General features: G+C 42.1%; 1 protein-coding gene across 1 annotated transcript; it reads right to left on the bottom strand.

The window, feature by feature from the left end:
* Positions 1-419: 419 nt before the first annotated feature.
* Positions 420-12,030, bottom strand: LOC133105683 (T-box transcription factor TBX3-like). The gene is made up of 7 exons (XM_061215956.1): positions 10,999-12,030; positions 9,775-10,042; positions 9,095-9,241; positions 6,969-7,045; positions 5,845-6,002; positions 3,890-4,509; positions 420-2,164 (listed from the first exon to the last, which is right to left on the bottom strand). The coding sequence occupies exons 1-7, from the start codon at positions 11,385-11,387 to the stop codon at positions 1,742-1,744; spliced, it is 2,082 nt and encodes a 693-aa protein (XP_061071940.1). The 5' UTR covers positions 11,388-12,030; the 3' UTR covers positions 420-1,741.
* Between the last annotated feature and the right edge of the window lie 3,695 nt (positions 12,031-15,725).

The raw sequence follows: 15,725 nt of genomic DNA, 5'->3' as shown, positions 1-15,725 counted from the left end.
TAACATTCGAATATAAAAATATATAGAGATGAAGGTTGGAAATGTATAATTCAATCTCAATAAACTGGAAAATATTGAAATTAAAAAAATGCACGCACATGCAAATAAATCATTTCCGTTCAGAACACGGGTAATACCTGAATTTCCGCCTGACCAAGACCCGGTGCTGGTTGAAATATTTTGTAGCGAATAAACGAGAGCGTTACTACTTTTGTGGTACTTTCGTCACACCCTCTGTCAAAGTTTGGCGTTACAGACTGTGTTGAAAGTAACACAAAACGTATTGTCATAGACATGGTGATGTGTTAAAATTGCGCTTTATGCGTTGTTCTTAACAAATTTGTTTTGAGTGCTGGCATAAGTGCACATTTCATTTCTGTCCCAGATATTGAATAAGAAGCCAATGGCGTACGCTGTGAAACAGATAAGACTTCAATATATTTATTGAAACGTTCAATTAACATCACTGATGTTATTACATAAACAAAAGGGAAAAAACGGGAAAACTGAGAATAGGCTACTTCAGCACCAGAGGACAACTTTCACACACGCGATTAAACCTTCATGTTTTAAGATTCGCCACTTTCGCTTTCAAACGGCAATAGCCTATATATTGAGAAAAGTGGTTCATTTTGACACGAATACAAAACCCGTTTAAATAAAAGAAAAAACAAAAACTTAATCACTGTTCAAACCATTGCGCACTGTATTGTCATTTAATTAAATTGAATAGTAGCATTTTAACAAATAGACAACACTGAAAGCCGCAATGACGCATGATTGTGTCTACGAAAAATCTATATCTATACAAGATGAAAGACAAATGTAGGGGAATTTGAGATTTTCAACATAAGCAACTCCGTATTCAGAAAAACAGTTTTAAAAAATCGATGACGAAAACAAACCAGTTCACAAACTATTTTAACACAGGTATATCAGCAATAAATTAAAGAAAAACTCAGAAACATCAAGTCCATGATATTTACATGTGATATCAAATAATTACATAAATACTTTCAATATATAGCTATTTACATTTGTAGTCCACGTTTCCATTTTATTTGCTTTTCCTTTCAAATTCCCTTTTCCAATTTTCAGGTACAATGAATTCAATCGTAAACACGTGGGAAAAAGGGAAAATATGATACCGTCCTAGAAATATTTTATCATGTTTATTGAAGTTTTTTTTGTTGTCATATTTTGGTCTTTTAAAAATACAATACGTATGCTATCTGGCAGTCGCAAACTAGATATTTTAACCAAGTGTGGGTCATGCAAACTCATTTCCATCGCGCCGTACACAATGACAGGCGTCATGTAGCGCTTTATATCATATAGGCAATGTCAATGTCACAATGTCACAGAGGCCTATAGCAAACTTTATAAGATGTGTATACAAACCATCAGAACCAATTCAGAATATTTATCTAAATGCTTTTCATTACTCTTGCAAATCGACTTAGAAAAAATATGGGGCATAGCAGCAACTACCCAACCTTTCCAAACTTTCAGTTTCAATACTTGTGTGGTATACCAGGAAAGTTCAAAACTCGTATCTAGATTAAAACAAAAGAAATATACACAGCAATTCTTTATTCAAACAAAGTGCATTTCAAAAGTCCAATGATTCCGTCGGTTCTGCTATTCCAACCCGCATTCAATAGAAACGTGTGAACATTGTTTTTTTTTGTTTTTGTTTTTTTTTTAGAATTTTTTTTGGGTTCTCCATCACTGCAGTGGTCTACGGCGACAGGCTTCGAGGCCTGTCGTGTTTTGTATCCAATCCGCTGACCAGCCGTTGAATGCTTTGCAGTTCGCTGGTTGGGTCCTTTTCGGTGCAGGTTTTTGGTGACAGGGATAGGGAACGCGAGGATATGGTCGAAGACCTGCTGTTGACCTCCGAGGTGGAGTCCAGAGTTGGACTCGTTGCCATGGCGTTTCCTTTCAGCTCGAGGGCGCTGCTGCCCAGAGCTGTAGTAAGCAGGGTGCTGTCCGGTACGGTCATGGGAACGCCGTAGGGGCTGTACCGTAGTCTGGGCCGCACTGCGTTCAGAAACGGGTGCCGGTGAACCGAGGACGAGGCCACAGAAGAAGCGGCGGCAGCGGCCGCCATGTACGTGTAAGGATACGAGAAAAGGTTTCCGAATGGAGACATCGCAAGCCCCTGCAAAAAAACAAAACGTAAATTAATTAGTAGCCTAACCAGATTTCACCAAGCCCTTGAATATGGAAGAGCTTAAATCACTTGCATTATTCTGCCAATATTCTCGTTTCAGATGTAAGATACTAATGCCTGTTGTCTCTTTTAGTGTAGTACCAGCTCTGTTTGATATATACGCGCTGTATTTATGCAATCTAATGTAAACCTTAAACCACAGCTATAGGCATAGGGTACATAGGGATAAAGTGGCGAATATAGACCAATTGGTAATAACAACATTATTATTATTATGATGGTGATGATGATTATTATAAGGCGTATTAATACTAAAAATAATATTATTATGATTTTGTAGATTAATATTATTATTATTATTATTATTATTATTATTATTATTATTATTATTATTATTATTCTAAGAGTGATTTACATTTGGTCAGGAATTGATTGTAAAAGAAAAATTGTGGAGACAGCCATTTATCTGTTCAGAAAGTTACATTACAGATAGGCTAGTTGGTTTAATTTTGTACAGTCCACCGTAATTCCCAACAAATATATTTATATCGGCAAGAAATCAACATGAGAACACGCGGCTAAAGGTGAGTTAACTGCTTTTAATTCGCTTTTGGTTTTACTACACGACTTTGATTTCACTTAGCAAATCTGTGCGTAGTCAAATCTACCCAATGTGTTGATAAGGAGCAGATTCAATCAACTGTAGTGTTAAACTACTGCCTTGCCGTCTATCAACAAGTTATCATATTAAAACTGTGGTCCAGATTCAATCTAAGCTCTATGGTTATTTTATTGCCGATACATTTTATTGTTATTTGCACAATACCTTTTGTTAATTCAGCAACTGCCTCTTGATCTAATTCGAAAATGTTTCTGGGAAAGATTTTCTGTCACATTCCTCTTTACTGTAAAATGCTTGCCATGATAATTTTGCCCTCATGACAAAGGTAGGTAGATGTATTAATTATTTTAGATTTTAAAGGTATCCAGCTATTGAGTCTATGGTTCAGTGCTTTGCTCTTGGATTGAACCAGTCACAACCATGGTGGTGGTACTTTTGCAGTGCGCTCACAACGAGAGCTATAAGCATTCCTCCCAGCTAGTGAATGCAATTAGCACTTCCTCATCAGAAAGTTAAAGACAAACATCAGGAGTTTGTAGTTACTGCAAATTCCCTGGCTTTCAACAACTAGCAATATTTCCCCCCACTGAATGAAAAGGGCTGTATATATTTATTCTTTCTCATGTTTCGATGTTACACCCCCCCCCTATAACTAATATTTTTTTATGTTCGTTTCCCATACCGTAACTCTACCCTTTGTTCACACAATCCTGCCATTTTCTTGTTCTTGAAAGCGAAACACAATGTTTAAAAATTGCGTTCCAACAAGTGAGCCACAAAAATGAAACCCAGCGAAAGCAAACACAAACACCTACTACTGTCCTGTACATTTACTAGAGAAAAAGTGTAGAATTACAGTTCAAAAGGTATCATTATAACAATCATAACTTATTGTTGTTCATACCTTGTTTAAATATAATTGCTATGATGCTCCCCATCATCATTTGTCCCGTCACCAGACAGAACATGCATTTACATATGAATGGGTTTAGTATGTGACCTGCCATACAGGTTAACTGTGCATCACCTCTCCCCTGTGCAGACACACGAGTGCCCTGACACCTGCTGACGAGAACCCCGCTCCTTCTTACCTGGGAGGCCAGCATGTGCTGCTGCAGGTGGAAGGGGAGTCCAGGGGAGCCGCCCAGGCCCTGATGGGGGGGCACCATGCCGCCCGTATCCATGGCGCTGTTCGACGACACCGCGGCGAGCAGGGGCCCCATTCCCGCCGCGGCCGCCATTCCCGGGAACGCGGTGCCCATTCCGAACTGGCCGGGGTGCAGGAGAAAGGGGTGGGCGGCGCCCAGGTGGTTAAAGAACTGCTGTCCGGCCAGGCCCGGCGGGAAGCCGAAATGGTGCAGGTGTCCCTGGCCCAGGTGGGAGGCACCGTCGGTCTGGACGCTGAGCGGGGAGGGGTACTCCTCCTTGCTGGCGGGTTTTGGGGGCTCGGGCGGGGCCGGGCTGCGGGGGTCCCTGGTGGTGCTGGAGATGAGGGTGAGGGGGCTGTGCTGGGGGTCCGTGGGGCTCCGGGCCGGGGCGGAGGGCTCCTCCGGCGGGCGCCGCGAACAGCCGCCGTCCTCGCTCCCCGCGCACAGGCGCTCCGCCGGGGGCTCGGCCGTGGTGGTGGAGATCTTTCCGGACTCCTGGCGCTCCTGCGGGTTCCCGTCCTTGCTCTCGTCGTCGCTGTCCTCGTCACTCTCGCAGAAGTCCGCTGTCGGAGAGGAAGGGTCAGTGAGGTCATCACAGTGAGGTCATCACAGTGAGGTCATCAGGCGGGGGGGCGGTGTATTAACGGACAAAAGCTTTCCAAACATTTTAAAAACGTAAAAAAACTACAGGAGAAATTGACTAAAGCTTGACTGCGTGCCCTCACAAAGATGTTCTTTTCATTGCTTTTTATTCCAACAAAATGTACTGATGTTAAGACAGAAAGTTTCTCGCCAAAGGCTTGGGCGATGTTCTAATTAAGGGAAAGCATGAAATGGGACGGACAACAGATGCAACCCCACCTAATATGTCACAGACTGTGGCTTTGCCTTACTTTTTTAGCTTTTTGAGTCAAATTTGAGCTTCTAAGAATGATCAGCTTTTCCACAAGTATGAGTTGATTCTAAGCTCCGGTTAGTTGCATGTTAGTTGCAAGTCCTGTTTCTTCTTTGTCAATGAAAATGCATTGGAGATGGCACAGAAAAGGAACATTCATCTAAAACTTCTGAACATACACGAAGCAAATGTCACAATCTGGCTTCAGCAGAAACCAAATGCATGCATTTTACGTGAAAAAGGTCACGATTTAAGTGAAATAGGGTTGGATCTGGTTGAATAATAAATTTTAGTATTAAAGAAAATGTGGATGAAAACACTATTTATGAGTTGCCTAAACATTAAGCACACTGCAATTATGTTGAATAGATTTGTCAAAGATAATATTTGTATCAGTGCATTAATGATTATGCATGTATGTGTACGCAGTGTTTAACAGGTTTTCAGTGAACAGAAACTTCGGTATTAGGAACTGGAGCACACCCATTTTGAAGATGCCTGAAAGATCATGTCCTGTCATGACTTCAAAATGGCTTCTTCAGCAAAAATTACCAATTGCAGTCAATGGTATGAATTCAATAAACGAATAGAAGACATATAAATCCAATTAACGAAAAAATCTAACCTTTCAGGAGTCTTTGTGAAGAAATAATCACTATATTTCAAAATTACCACAATTATTAGCACGTAGCCTACATATCACTAGAACCCTGAATTTACAGTTAATGATCCTCGGTGAACGGTCTGAACGACCATCCATACAAGACTGACTTATAGATTCTGTGCTTGGCACAATCATTCAGATACTTTCCCAGGATTACACTTTTGTTAAAGAAAATAAGTGGCGGGGGGCCCTGTAGAGTGTACTCGGTGGAGGAAAGCGGATTGGCTTGGTCCAGTGCCAGGCTGCAGCCCGAGCTGTGCACGGCCTCGTGAATCCCCTGTGAGAGGGCGACAGAAAGCCAGCGAATGTCTGGCCGGCCTCGACGGAGCGCTCGCTCACCCTTCAGGTTGGGCGGGCCTGCGGTGGTCGCCGGGGGCGACGAGGTTCGGCCAAAGCACTTGAAAGAGGCCTGTTCCCCGGCTGAGTCGTCGGAAGTCCCGTTCTCCTTCCTCTGGTGCTCCTCGTAAGATCTTATGGACTGCAGGGCCAACTGCTTCCTGTGTAGGTTTGATAAATGTTGTCAACACAGCATGTGGAGCTCGCGTGCGAACACACAGTGTTTGAGGTCCTCTTTTTACTCCACAAATTCACTTTACTGCATGCAAATTCTGGGTTTGGTATCATTCGTTTGTTTCGGGAAAGCGGGGACAGAAAAAAACGTTTTTATTGAGGGTGAAATGTAACACGTTGGGAACCTCAGTCGAAGCAACATACATTCAGGATGTTGATAAATATATACAATTCCTCACCACCTTCCTCTGCTATAACAGCAGCAGCACATTATACATGCTGAATGCTTACAGAAATCTTTCTTACAAAGAGCATTTGCATATATGCACACACACAATTTATGTACCATTTTATATATATATATATAAGGGCTGTATAGGGTTGTTGTATGAGGCTGGTATAAGCACTCAGGGCTGTATAGGGCTGCTGTATGAGGCTGGTATAAGCACTCAGAGCTGTATGGGGCTGTATGAGGCTGGTATAAGCACTCAGGGCTGTATAGGGTTGTTGTATGAGGCTGGTATAAGCACTCAGGGCTGTATAGGGTTGTTGTATGAGGCTGGTATAAGCACTCAGGGCTGTATGGGGCTGTATGAGGCTGGTATAAGCACTCAGGGCTGTATAGGGTTGTTGTATGAGGCTGGTATAAGCACTCAGGGCTGTATAGGGCTGTATGAGGCTGGTATAAGCACTCAGAGCTGTATGGGGCTGTATGAGGCTGGTATAAGCACTCAGGGCTGTATAGGGTTGTTGTATGAGGCTGGTATAAGCACTCAGGGCTGTATAGGGCTGCTGTATGTGGTTTTGAAGACTGTCTTGTCTAAACCATGCAGGGCCTTTTCCCACCTCAGAGTTCTGCTCTCCTTTGTTACAAACTATTTTGGGTTCCCCAGTAAAGGACAGACATATACCCCCCCCCCACACACACACATCCAACATAGAAAAACATTTACCTCTTTTCTCTCCTCCCATTGCCTGTATCGCGGAATCCCTTGGCGAATGGATTGTGGTCGATTTTAAGCTGGGTGATCTGAAATGTAAAGGATTGCAGGACAGGGAGAAGTGAGTCTTTTTTTGGGTGGGGGGCTGGCACGCAAAGGTTACCCTCCCTCGTCGAACAGAATACTGTCAAACATTGTAGTAAGGGAGGATTCTGACAGCTGTTCTGCGTTCTTTCCACGGTCCTCCACAAACAGATGCTAAAATATGGCACATCATCCACTAGGTTACTGTCCCACACTTCTGTTTATGATCACGTCTGAGACGCAGTGTAAATTTGCATACAGTAGCCGAGAGACGCACAGGTCAGGGTCATCAATCAACTTTTCGGCGCCAGCGTGGGTGCCCCCGTAGCAAGTGACGCTATCTAACATGTGATACAGTCAAACACAGGGCAACGTTATTGTCGCTTTATCTCCACTCTGTTTGTGTATATGAACAATCAAACGACAAGCCCAAAGCAGTTTTACATTACAAAGAGTGGGACCTTTGAACAGAGTTCATACATGACTTTAGCTCAATTCAAGCTGAAGACGGCCGGGCCTGTCACAATGATTTACTTTTAAATGAGGTAGGCCTATTTCTGAAACTCAATTTTCAAAGCTTGGAGAAAGGTTGACCTTTCCAATTAAGGGTAGTCCCTGATAACAGCTATATGCACGCCACATTAGGTCATAGTATTTTAACAACAAAACAATAATAATAATAATTTAAATCCATTTTAAATATATTTAAATGGATCCTGGGCTGTTTGTTTTTTTCTCTTGACTTTTTAGTGATTTTTTATCGTCCATAGCACAACAGTCGTAAAGCAGTCTCGTTATGGCCCCAATCTAAACTACATGCCTCACATAGCCTGTCTCAGGTGATACCGTGTAAAAAAGAAGAAGAAAAAAACTACTGCAGTCTACTCTCATGTCTTTATTTTCTTCCAATTAAGCAATGCCAGAAAGGTTTCACGAGTAGCTACACACTTTTTCCCAACACAAATTTCACAAAAGTACAGGGAATATCCAGGACGCGGTTTGCTTGTGTCCACTCGCACCATTTATCTGCACGGTTCTGTTCAGCTCTCAGCGCGCACTCGCACGACCATTGTCTCGTGATAAAAACATGAGGACCTCTGCCCTGTGCCGTTTCTACGTCGCTGTCGTCGTTATATTCTCTAAACTGGATGCGAGACCACTTCCCCGTCAACACATCTACTGCACATGGCATGTTCTACAATCAAAAAACCAACTAACCAACTACAGGCTGCCCTATGTAGGCCTGAAGAATCTGATCTTTGGGGCGTTTCTATTTACAAATATATTCCGTTGTAGTGGACAGTGAAGGATAATATACATTTCCGAAATCCATTTCCGAAGTTACCGAGCCACCAAATTGTTTCTTGAAATAAGCTTAGGATCTTGTTTTGTTACCCCATTCAAGCTGTTTTGTTACCCCATTACATTTTTCATGCTATTTCTGGCAACACAAAGAATCAAATACATTCTAAAAAGTCCTCATGGGTGCCGAGAGAGTTCTGATGAGACAATATCGACCAAACCACCGTGACGCTTCGACGCATCGATTTCTAAAACGCCCTCCGCTGCACTTTGACCCAGGTATTCTCCAAAGGCCGCAAACGTGATCTGGCGCGATTAGACAAATCCTCCTTTCCCTGATAAGTTACAATTAAGATAACGCGCATTACCTTGCATATAGCCGCTTTCATTGCGAAGATGGGGTCATTTCTGTTCGTACAGACAGAGTAGGTCAAGCACGCAAAGCACTGAGTGGAATCCGTATGGGTTTCAGAAATGTTTCACTGTATGCTTTATTTTACTGTCAAAATTCCCACAAAATATGAAAATATAACCCATATACAGGCTGATGTAAAACATAATGCGGTACAACAGGCATTCACTCACTGGTTTAGGCCACATTATTATTATTATTATTATTATTATTATTATTATTATTATTATTATTATTATGAGCATCATTATTATTTTGATTAATTATTATTATTATTCAAATAATCATCATCATCATATGCCTAATAATAATAATGATCGAATATATTGTTAATTCCTACCTTGTCGTTTTGATACGCTGTTACCGCAATGAAGTCGGTTTCTGGAAAAACGTAGGTCCTGAATGTGCTGTACGGCAGTTTGAGAATATCGTTGGCTCTGACGATGTGGAATCTTGGCTGGTACTTGTGCATGGAGTTCAAAATCGTCTGTAACAGGAAACAATTATTGATTTAAAATAATAAACAGTGTTTTTCCTTTCCCATCCGCCAATGGGCTACGTTTCGTTGTAGAGCCGCAGGCCTGAGAAATAGGTTAATAGTATACATCGGAGTATAATTGAAAACAACTAATTTTATTATCACGATGATCATTTGAAAAGGTTACAATACTTTCTTGAGATTCATGGGCCAATTTATTCCAAGTTAACACCGACGAGCTAATTCCATGTTAGGCCTCAATTTTTATCTGGCTTTGTTACGAAACGATTCTTAAGAGAATGTTGGCTTAGGCCTGCATGTAGCTTAAGATCCATGTTTACATGTTTAAATGGTTCAAAGAAAATGCAAATACACCAAAACGGGAAAGCAAACCCGTTTGGGAGATAAAAAAGTTAAACAGTGATACAACAGCCTATGTAGCTACATCGAACATATTGCAGCATAATAATAATAATAATAATAATAATAATAATAATAATAATAATAATAATAATAATAATAATAATAATAATACAACTTACAAAACCATGCTTGTCCGAGATGTTATTTGTCAATTTAAGTTTGTGAAAATTGACGACTTTGGACATCCACTGTTCGCCAGTGGCCGGGCTGTCTGGGTGAATGTACATCCTCTTCGGCATTTCAGGGTCGGCCTTGCCCGCCACCATCCACCGGGAGTTATGGAATTTATATCTGCAGTCGTCCGCCGCAACAATGTCCATCAGTAGAATGTACTTGGCCTTCCTGTCCAAGCCGGTACACCTCACTTTAAATGGGGGAAACATTCGCCTATAAGGGTAAAATGGAACAATCGATATTAGCCCAGTAAATGGCATTTGTGTTCATGTTACTATATATTTAAGTGCCCTAAAACAACAAATAGACATAGGCCTAAAGGTTACACGCATATAATGCAGTGGCTGGTGCACTAAAGTGATTGCATATCGTGGCTCTCTCGAACTCCCTTCTGTATTCGTATGGCGATATATTTTGGTGTTTGGTCTATGGAGCAGGATACCACAAATTGACTGTTTATTATTGCAGTCTGTCGACGTAAAGTGACAGATATTTAATAGAAAAACCACGAGTACTGGCCGTGGTGTCTACATCGAGAAAAGTGCTCCCATGTTAACAGAAAGCACGACTGCCATAGCACTTCTTCTAAAAAAAGAAATAAAACTACTTCCCAAAGTAAGATCAATTGTCATATTATTTGTCCATATTTAATATTGTACCTACATATTTTACAATACATACTGCCGTGATAATAATAATAATAATAATAATAATAATAATAATAATAATACATTTAAAATGAACAACTGTGTCATTGACATCGAATTCCTGGCTTGTCAGTTATCACTGTGTGTCATAAAAAAAGTTAAAGTGTTACTGCGAAGCGTATTGTGTCCATTACAGTTTGGGTTGGGTTGTATTATATCATTTCAACAGATAACATTAGCATGCAAGAAGACCATATAATTCAGTGTCAAGTGTCAAACATCTCGAGGTTCCACTGAGATTTTGCAATTCAGGAAAAACAGAAACGTTCGTATTTGATAATAGTATAATAAAAGTGTTTTTTTTTTTTTAATCTCTGTCAACTATATACAGTTACAAATAAGCCCGGATAAGGTGCAATTCAGGAAAAAATGGGGGGGAAAAAGCCTTTTTTATTGGAAAAAAATGGGAGGAGGCAAGAAACGTTTGTAGGCCTTTGACGTTTGTACGGTAGTTCCGTTTACCTTCCTGATTTTGTAATAACCATTTCGGTGCCGCGTTTGTGGAACTGTTCCCATAGCTCCTTCGCTTCCAAGTGAACTTTAGGGTCATCCTCGACCTCCTCCTCCGGTTCCAGCGCTTTCAGGGGCCGGAGGTGGGCTGCAGCGGCTGGGTGGCCCAGGGAGAAGTGGAGGCTGCTTTCCGCGGCGCCCATGAGCTGGTCCATGATGGGTTTGCCCAGCGCGCCCGGGAGAGAAAGAGACCCGTTCGGAGGCAGCGCCAGGGCCGGGAAGAAGGGGGAATGGTGACCCAGCATTGCGCTCATGGCAAAGTCCGTACCCCGATGAGGTAAAAACGGGTGGTATGCCATACTTGCTCCTGGAATAACTGGGTCTCTCATCAGGAAGCTCATCCACTTCGCCACAAGTATTCCAGATGTATTGATGCTTGCGATGGGGGTGGGGTGATAGCCTACAGTTCAGCTCCGAGCGAATCCGGCTGGCATGTCTCTCGCCGGTTTCAAAGTTCTAAAATGGATTCTCGATGCTTGCGAACGGAGAGACGCGTCCACTTATTTTGACACCGCAGACACCTAGTTCGCTATTGACGCTCGCGGAATTCCAACCAATTCATTGCCGTGTGACATTAAATACGGTGATCAATGTATCCTCTGTCGTGTTGGACTAAGAACTTCTCTCGACGACTGACAAGCTGAAAACCAAGTCACCGGTGGCAGGGTTTTCAACAATTCTCATAGCCTTTTTGGTGCGGATATTAAATTCGGATATTCCTTTCAAAATTCAATCGGACACACTCCCGTTGGGTTCCTGTTTTCTTGCCAAAGAACTACGTTCCGGTTGCACTGGGACTGAATTCCTCGTTTCTCTTCTTTCCGCACACTCGCCCTCACCCACACTTCTGTTTCCGCTGTCTTTCACGCGCAAACACATTTCAGAAGAAGACGCGGATGAAGAGGGGCTCTGCCGACGGCAGACGCTCGGACAAGAGGCGAGATCTCGGCATCAAGAAATTCCCTGCGCTTCTGTTCCCCGTAGGTTCCAAACTGTATGAATGTGTGACATGTAGCGAGAAGACCGACCCTGTTGATAGGCTCGTTGACGCTTTCGGACCAATTGTGTGGCTTCGTAGGCGTGGTTTTGACAGGTCGGGTGGAGGGGGGACCGACCTCAGTTATAAAAAGGCGTCGGGTAGCGAGCTGCAGCGGCGAAATATTGCAGTTTCGCCCAGCGCGACGTAAACAAGTAAACACAGTGAGGGCCATGGAGGATCGCCCGGTCTGTGGCACTCGGCGAAGGAGAATGAAAGCGAGCCGCGATGGTTTTGTCCGTAGGAAATTACTGTGTTGTGTGGATAGCTTCAGAACAGGCCCCTAACATAGATTCGTGCATTCCTGACACTTTAGCTGTTTCTGCTTTTAACTATAGTCTGCAAAACCTATTTTTTGAAGGTGTGGTCGAGATGAACAGATACAGATTTTTTTTAAATCGGATTAATTTCTGTACTCCAAAATTTAAACACCTATTACATTATGTGATATATATTATACATTGTATCATTATATATTATTATTGTTATTATTATTGCCCGTTGTTTCTCCTACAAGTAACATATTTGAATAGAATAGGAAAAATATTTTCATACGACGATATGAAGGTACGCGTACACACACCACACACTGCCGACATGCGTACTGCTGTCTTTCATGGCGATGGCCTTCATGTATTAGGTTTAGTCGGCTCTGAATGTAGGCATGATTTCTGCTGTGAAATAATCGATCGAAATTTTTCTTTCTTTTTTTTACATAATTCATCAATCGACTTGAAGAAGGGAAGGAATAGTCCTAAAAGCTATCGATGAATTTAAATTGTGGGCATCGTGTGTGAATGATAGAAGGATTCTGGTAGCAGTGCATCCTCATGTGCCAATGCAACGATATGTATTTTTCAATGATCTCTCTCTCTCTCTCTCTCTCTCTCTCTCTCTCTCTCTCTCTCTCTCTCTCTCTCTCTCTCTCATTTTACGATAGCTTGCGGATAGGTTTCAACTATAGACTGCAACAAAAAGAGTCCGGAGAAATAGCCTGCTTCTAATCCTACTTGGTACACTTGTCTAAGGAGGCTTGGCGTCATGGAATTTACATATTTAAAATGCCCTTAAATCGCTTACCATTCACTTCATTTCCCTTCTACGGCCTCTCGAAAGGATTCCCGTTTAATACAGGTTGCTGTCAGATCTGCTTTTTAGGAACTAGAAGTGTGTCTTTGAAATGGAAAATGTCAAACGTGTTCTTGAATTAGCCTGGCTTTCAGCAGGTCGAATGTGAGGTTAACCTAATGTAAGGTTTTTATTTATTTATTTACTTTTTACTTCATCTTCTTTTCAAGGAGTGTTTATGCATTTCAGAACTGCAAACGCAGTCGCTGAGCTGCGTTTCTCGCGAAGCTACGAGTAATCAGTACTATGAACATTTTCGTCCTTACGGACGCGCTAAATCTGTATTTAAAAAAAAAATGTCGCGCCAGCGAGTTAGTTAATTGAGACAAAACAAAATAGTACGAACTAAGTAGGGCATATATACATACATTATGAGCATCCGTCTGTTTGCCTTAAACACACGCACACACACACGCGCGCGCTCGCATACGGCTATACTACGTCAGATGTGTCCGGCCTCCCCTAGCGCCAGTGGGGAAAAAACTACTTGACTGGCGCCGACAACTCTTTTGGATGATTAATTTACAAAGTAAACAGTAGGGAGTCATCAGTGTCAGTCATTATAGTTAAACATTCAGCGAGATAGCTGTTCTCCAAGCAGCCAGTTGACAAAACGTTGATTTGATCCATAATGTGACGGCAAGCTCATGATTCAGAATGAGGGCAAACACAAGTCAGCACGTAGATGTATCTAAAGCTCGGAAGAAGGTTTGCGGCAAATGTCACGTGCAGACTTGAACAGGAACGTGATGGATTTCGTATGCCCGTGGCTTCCACGCGCAGTTATGTGTCAGATTGGGATTTGTAATGAAAAACTGAATGGCCTAAAAACGTTTTCCACCACGTTTTAAAGGTGGTGATGACGCCTAATTTCCACTGTGTGTATTTTACTATACATTGTGTCTCTCATGAAACCTGAAGAAGGGCAGTATTGGGGTGAACTCGGGGTTTTGTGCAAAGTAATGCCTCTGAATCGTAATTTGAGAAACAGTTAACTCAGACATATTAAACAAAACAAGATAATTGCAGTTTGGCTTAATATGTCTTTACTTGTGCGGTTCATATGGGATATATGAGGTAAAGGGGAAATGCAGAGGATGCTCTGACATGACGTGTGTAGAAATGATGAAGAGGAAATAACTTTGTTCTTCTTTATTTTGTATGTTCAGTCAGAAAGGATAGAAGCCATTTTGGCTCCTGACTCTTTTGCTGGTTCTAAAATGCATTGAGTTTACAATACAGTTCCGCGCTACTGAACACAAAATGGAGTTTGTGTCATTTTTGGTGAGAATGAGGTTGGTCTTCCCTGCCTATGCATTCAGCATATAATATCCCCTTTTAAATTTAATTAACAAGGATACATTTTGTGTCCAGTTCATTTAAATTTAAAATCTGTCTTTCTGTAAACATTTGAAGAGGAGATATGCACAGTATTTCTTCTTTTGTTTAACAGGACTAAACCTTTTACAAATATGTAGTTTGGCGATTGGCCTTGGAGAGTTGTCACAACTCTTAGTATACATTTATGTATACATTTGCATCTGATCAACCTATATCTTTCCCCATTTGTTTGGCATTTGTATGACCTACTGGGGTTTGGCTCTATTGTAATTAGGAAGAGTCAGGATGGGATTCCTTTCCCCTGTGCACTCACGACTGTGCACCAGAGGGGAGGTGACTGGGTGTGTTTGCTTTCACAGGTTCGGTGTAATTATGCACCTTCGTGTGTGTGTGTGTCGGGGCCTGCACACATTACACAGTTATTCCACTTTAAGCCCTCGCCCGTTTGCAGTGCATTTCAATTTAGCAGAAGGTGCTACTCAACGGGAAACTCTATTTACACGCCCGTATCGCTGCCCCTCTCAAATGGCCACTAGGCTTAATTGAGTAAGCAACCCTCGCTGAACAGTCAATAGGCTATATAAACTTTTACAGGGTTAGTATTCCGGGGCCGTAAAACGGCAGACTTGACGCAGGTGATCGATAGTAGGGGCCACTCTAATTGCTATCCCACTTTGTCATTAACTTTGAGTAATGAGTTTAAACAGTTGCCTTTTTATTATGCAAGGCTTTAGCGTTTTCTTACCCCGCGGGCTGAGAAAAGCGGTGGACTTGAATGCTGATGCTCCCTTAGCTTCATCAGTGAAATGTTGCGCATAAAGCGCCAAAGTGATTGGAGGCTCCTGTCCTGCGTTTGCTGAGCTGTGCATGACATCGTCAGTGGCGCGTTCTCGTAATCAAGGAGCTCCAGCAAAGGTGTAAAATAAAAATTACTTAGTGTTTTTGTTTGTGAAGTCACCGCTGATTTGTTTGACCCGGCACTTTGGTGACTGTTAGACGCAGTCAGAGAGTCTGCAAAACGTTGACTAATGATTCAGAATTATGGCGAAGCTGCCTTGTCTTTTGAAGTGTCGGCCCATTAAGCTTTTTATCTGGCACACTTTTCATGATTAATCGTGGAAATCAAAAGCGGATCTCTTGAGGAGGACAGGGTTTGCGATTCGCTTTCAGGACA

The sequence above is a fragment of the Conger conger genome, chromosome 12 (assembly GCF_963514075.1).
Source record: "Conger conger chromosome 12, fConCon1.1, whole genome shotgun sequence".
Lineage (NCBI taxonomy): Eukaryota > Metazoa > Chordata > Actinopteri > Anguilliformes > Congridae > Conger > Conger conger.
This window is presented reverse-complemented; position numbering and strand designations above follow the sequence as displayed.

Coding starts and splice junctions, on each gene's coding strand:
- LOC133105683 (XM_061215956.1), bottom strand. CDS start 11,387: ATGAGCTTCCTGATGAGAGACCCAGTTATTCCAGGAGCAAGTATGGCA. Junction 7,046..9,094: donor CAGCGTATCAAAACGACAAG/GTAGGAATTAAC, acceptor TTTACATTTCAG/ATCACCCAGCTTAAAATCGA. Junction 4,510..5,844: donor AGGCCCGCCCAACCTGAAGG/GTGAGCGAGCGC, acceptor CCTCTCCGACAG/CGGACTTCTGCGAGAGTGAC.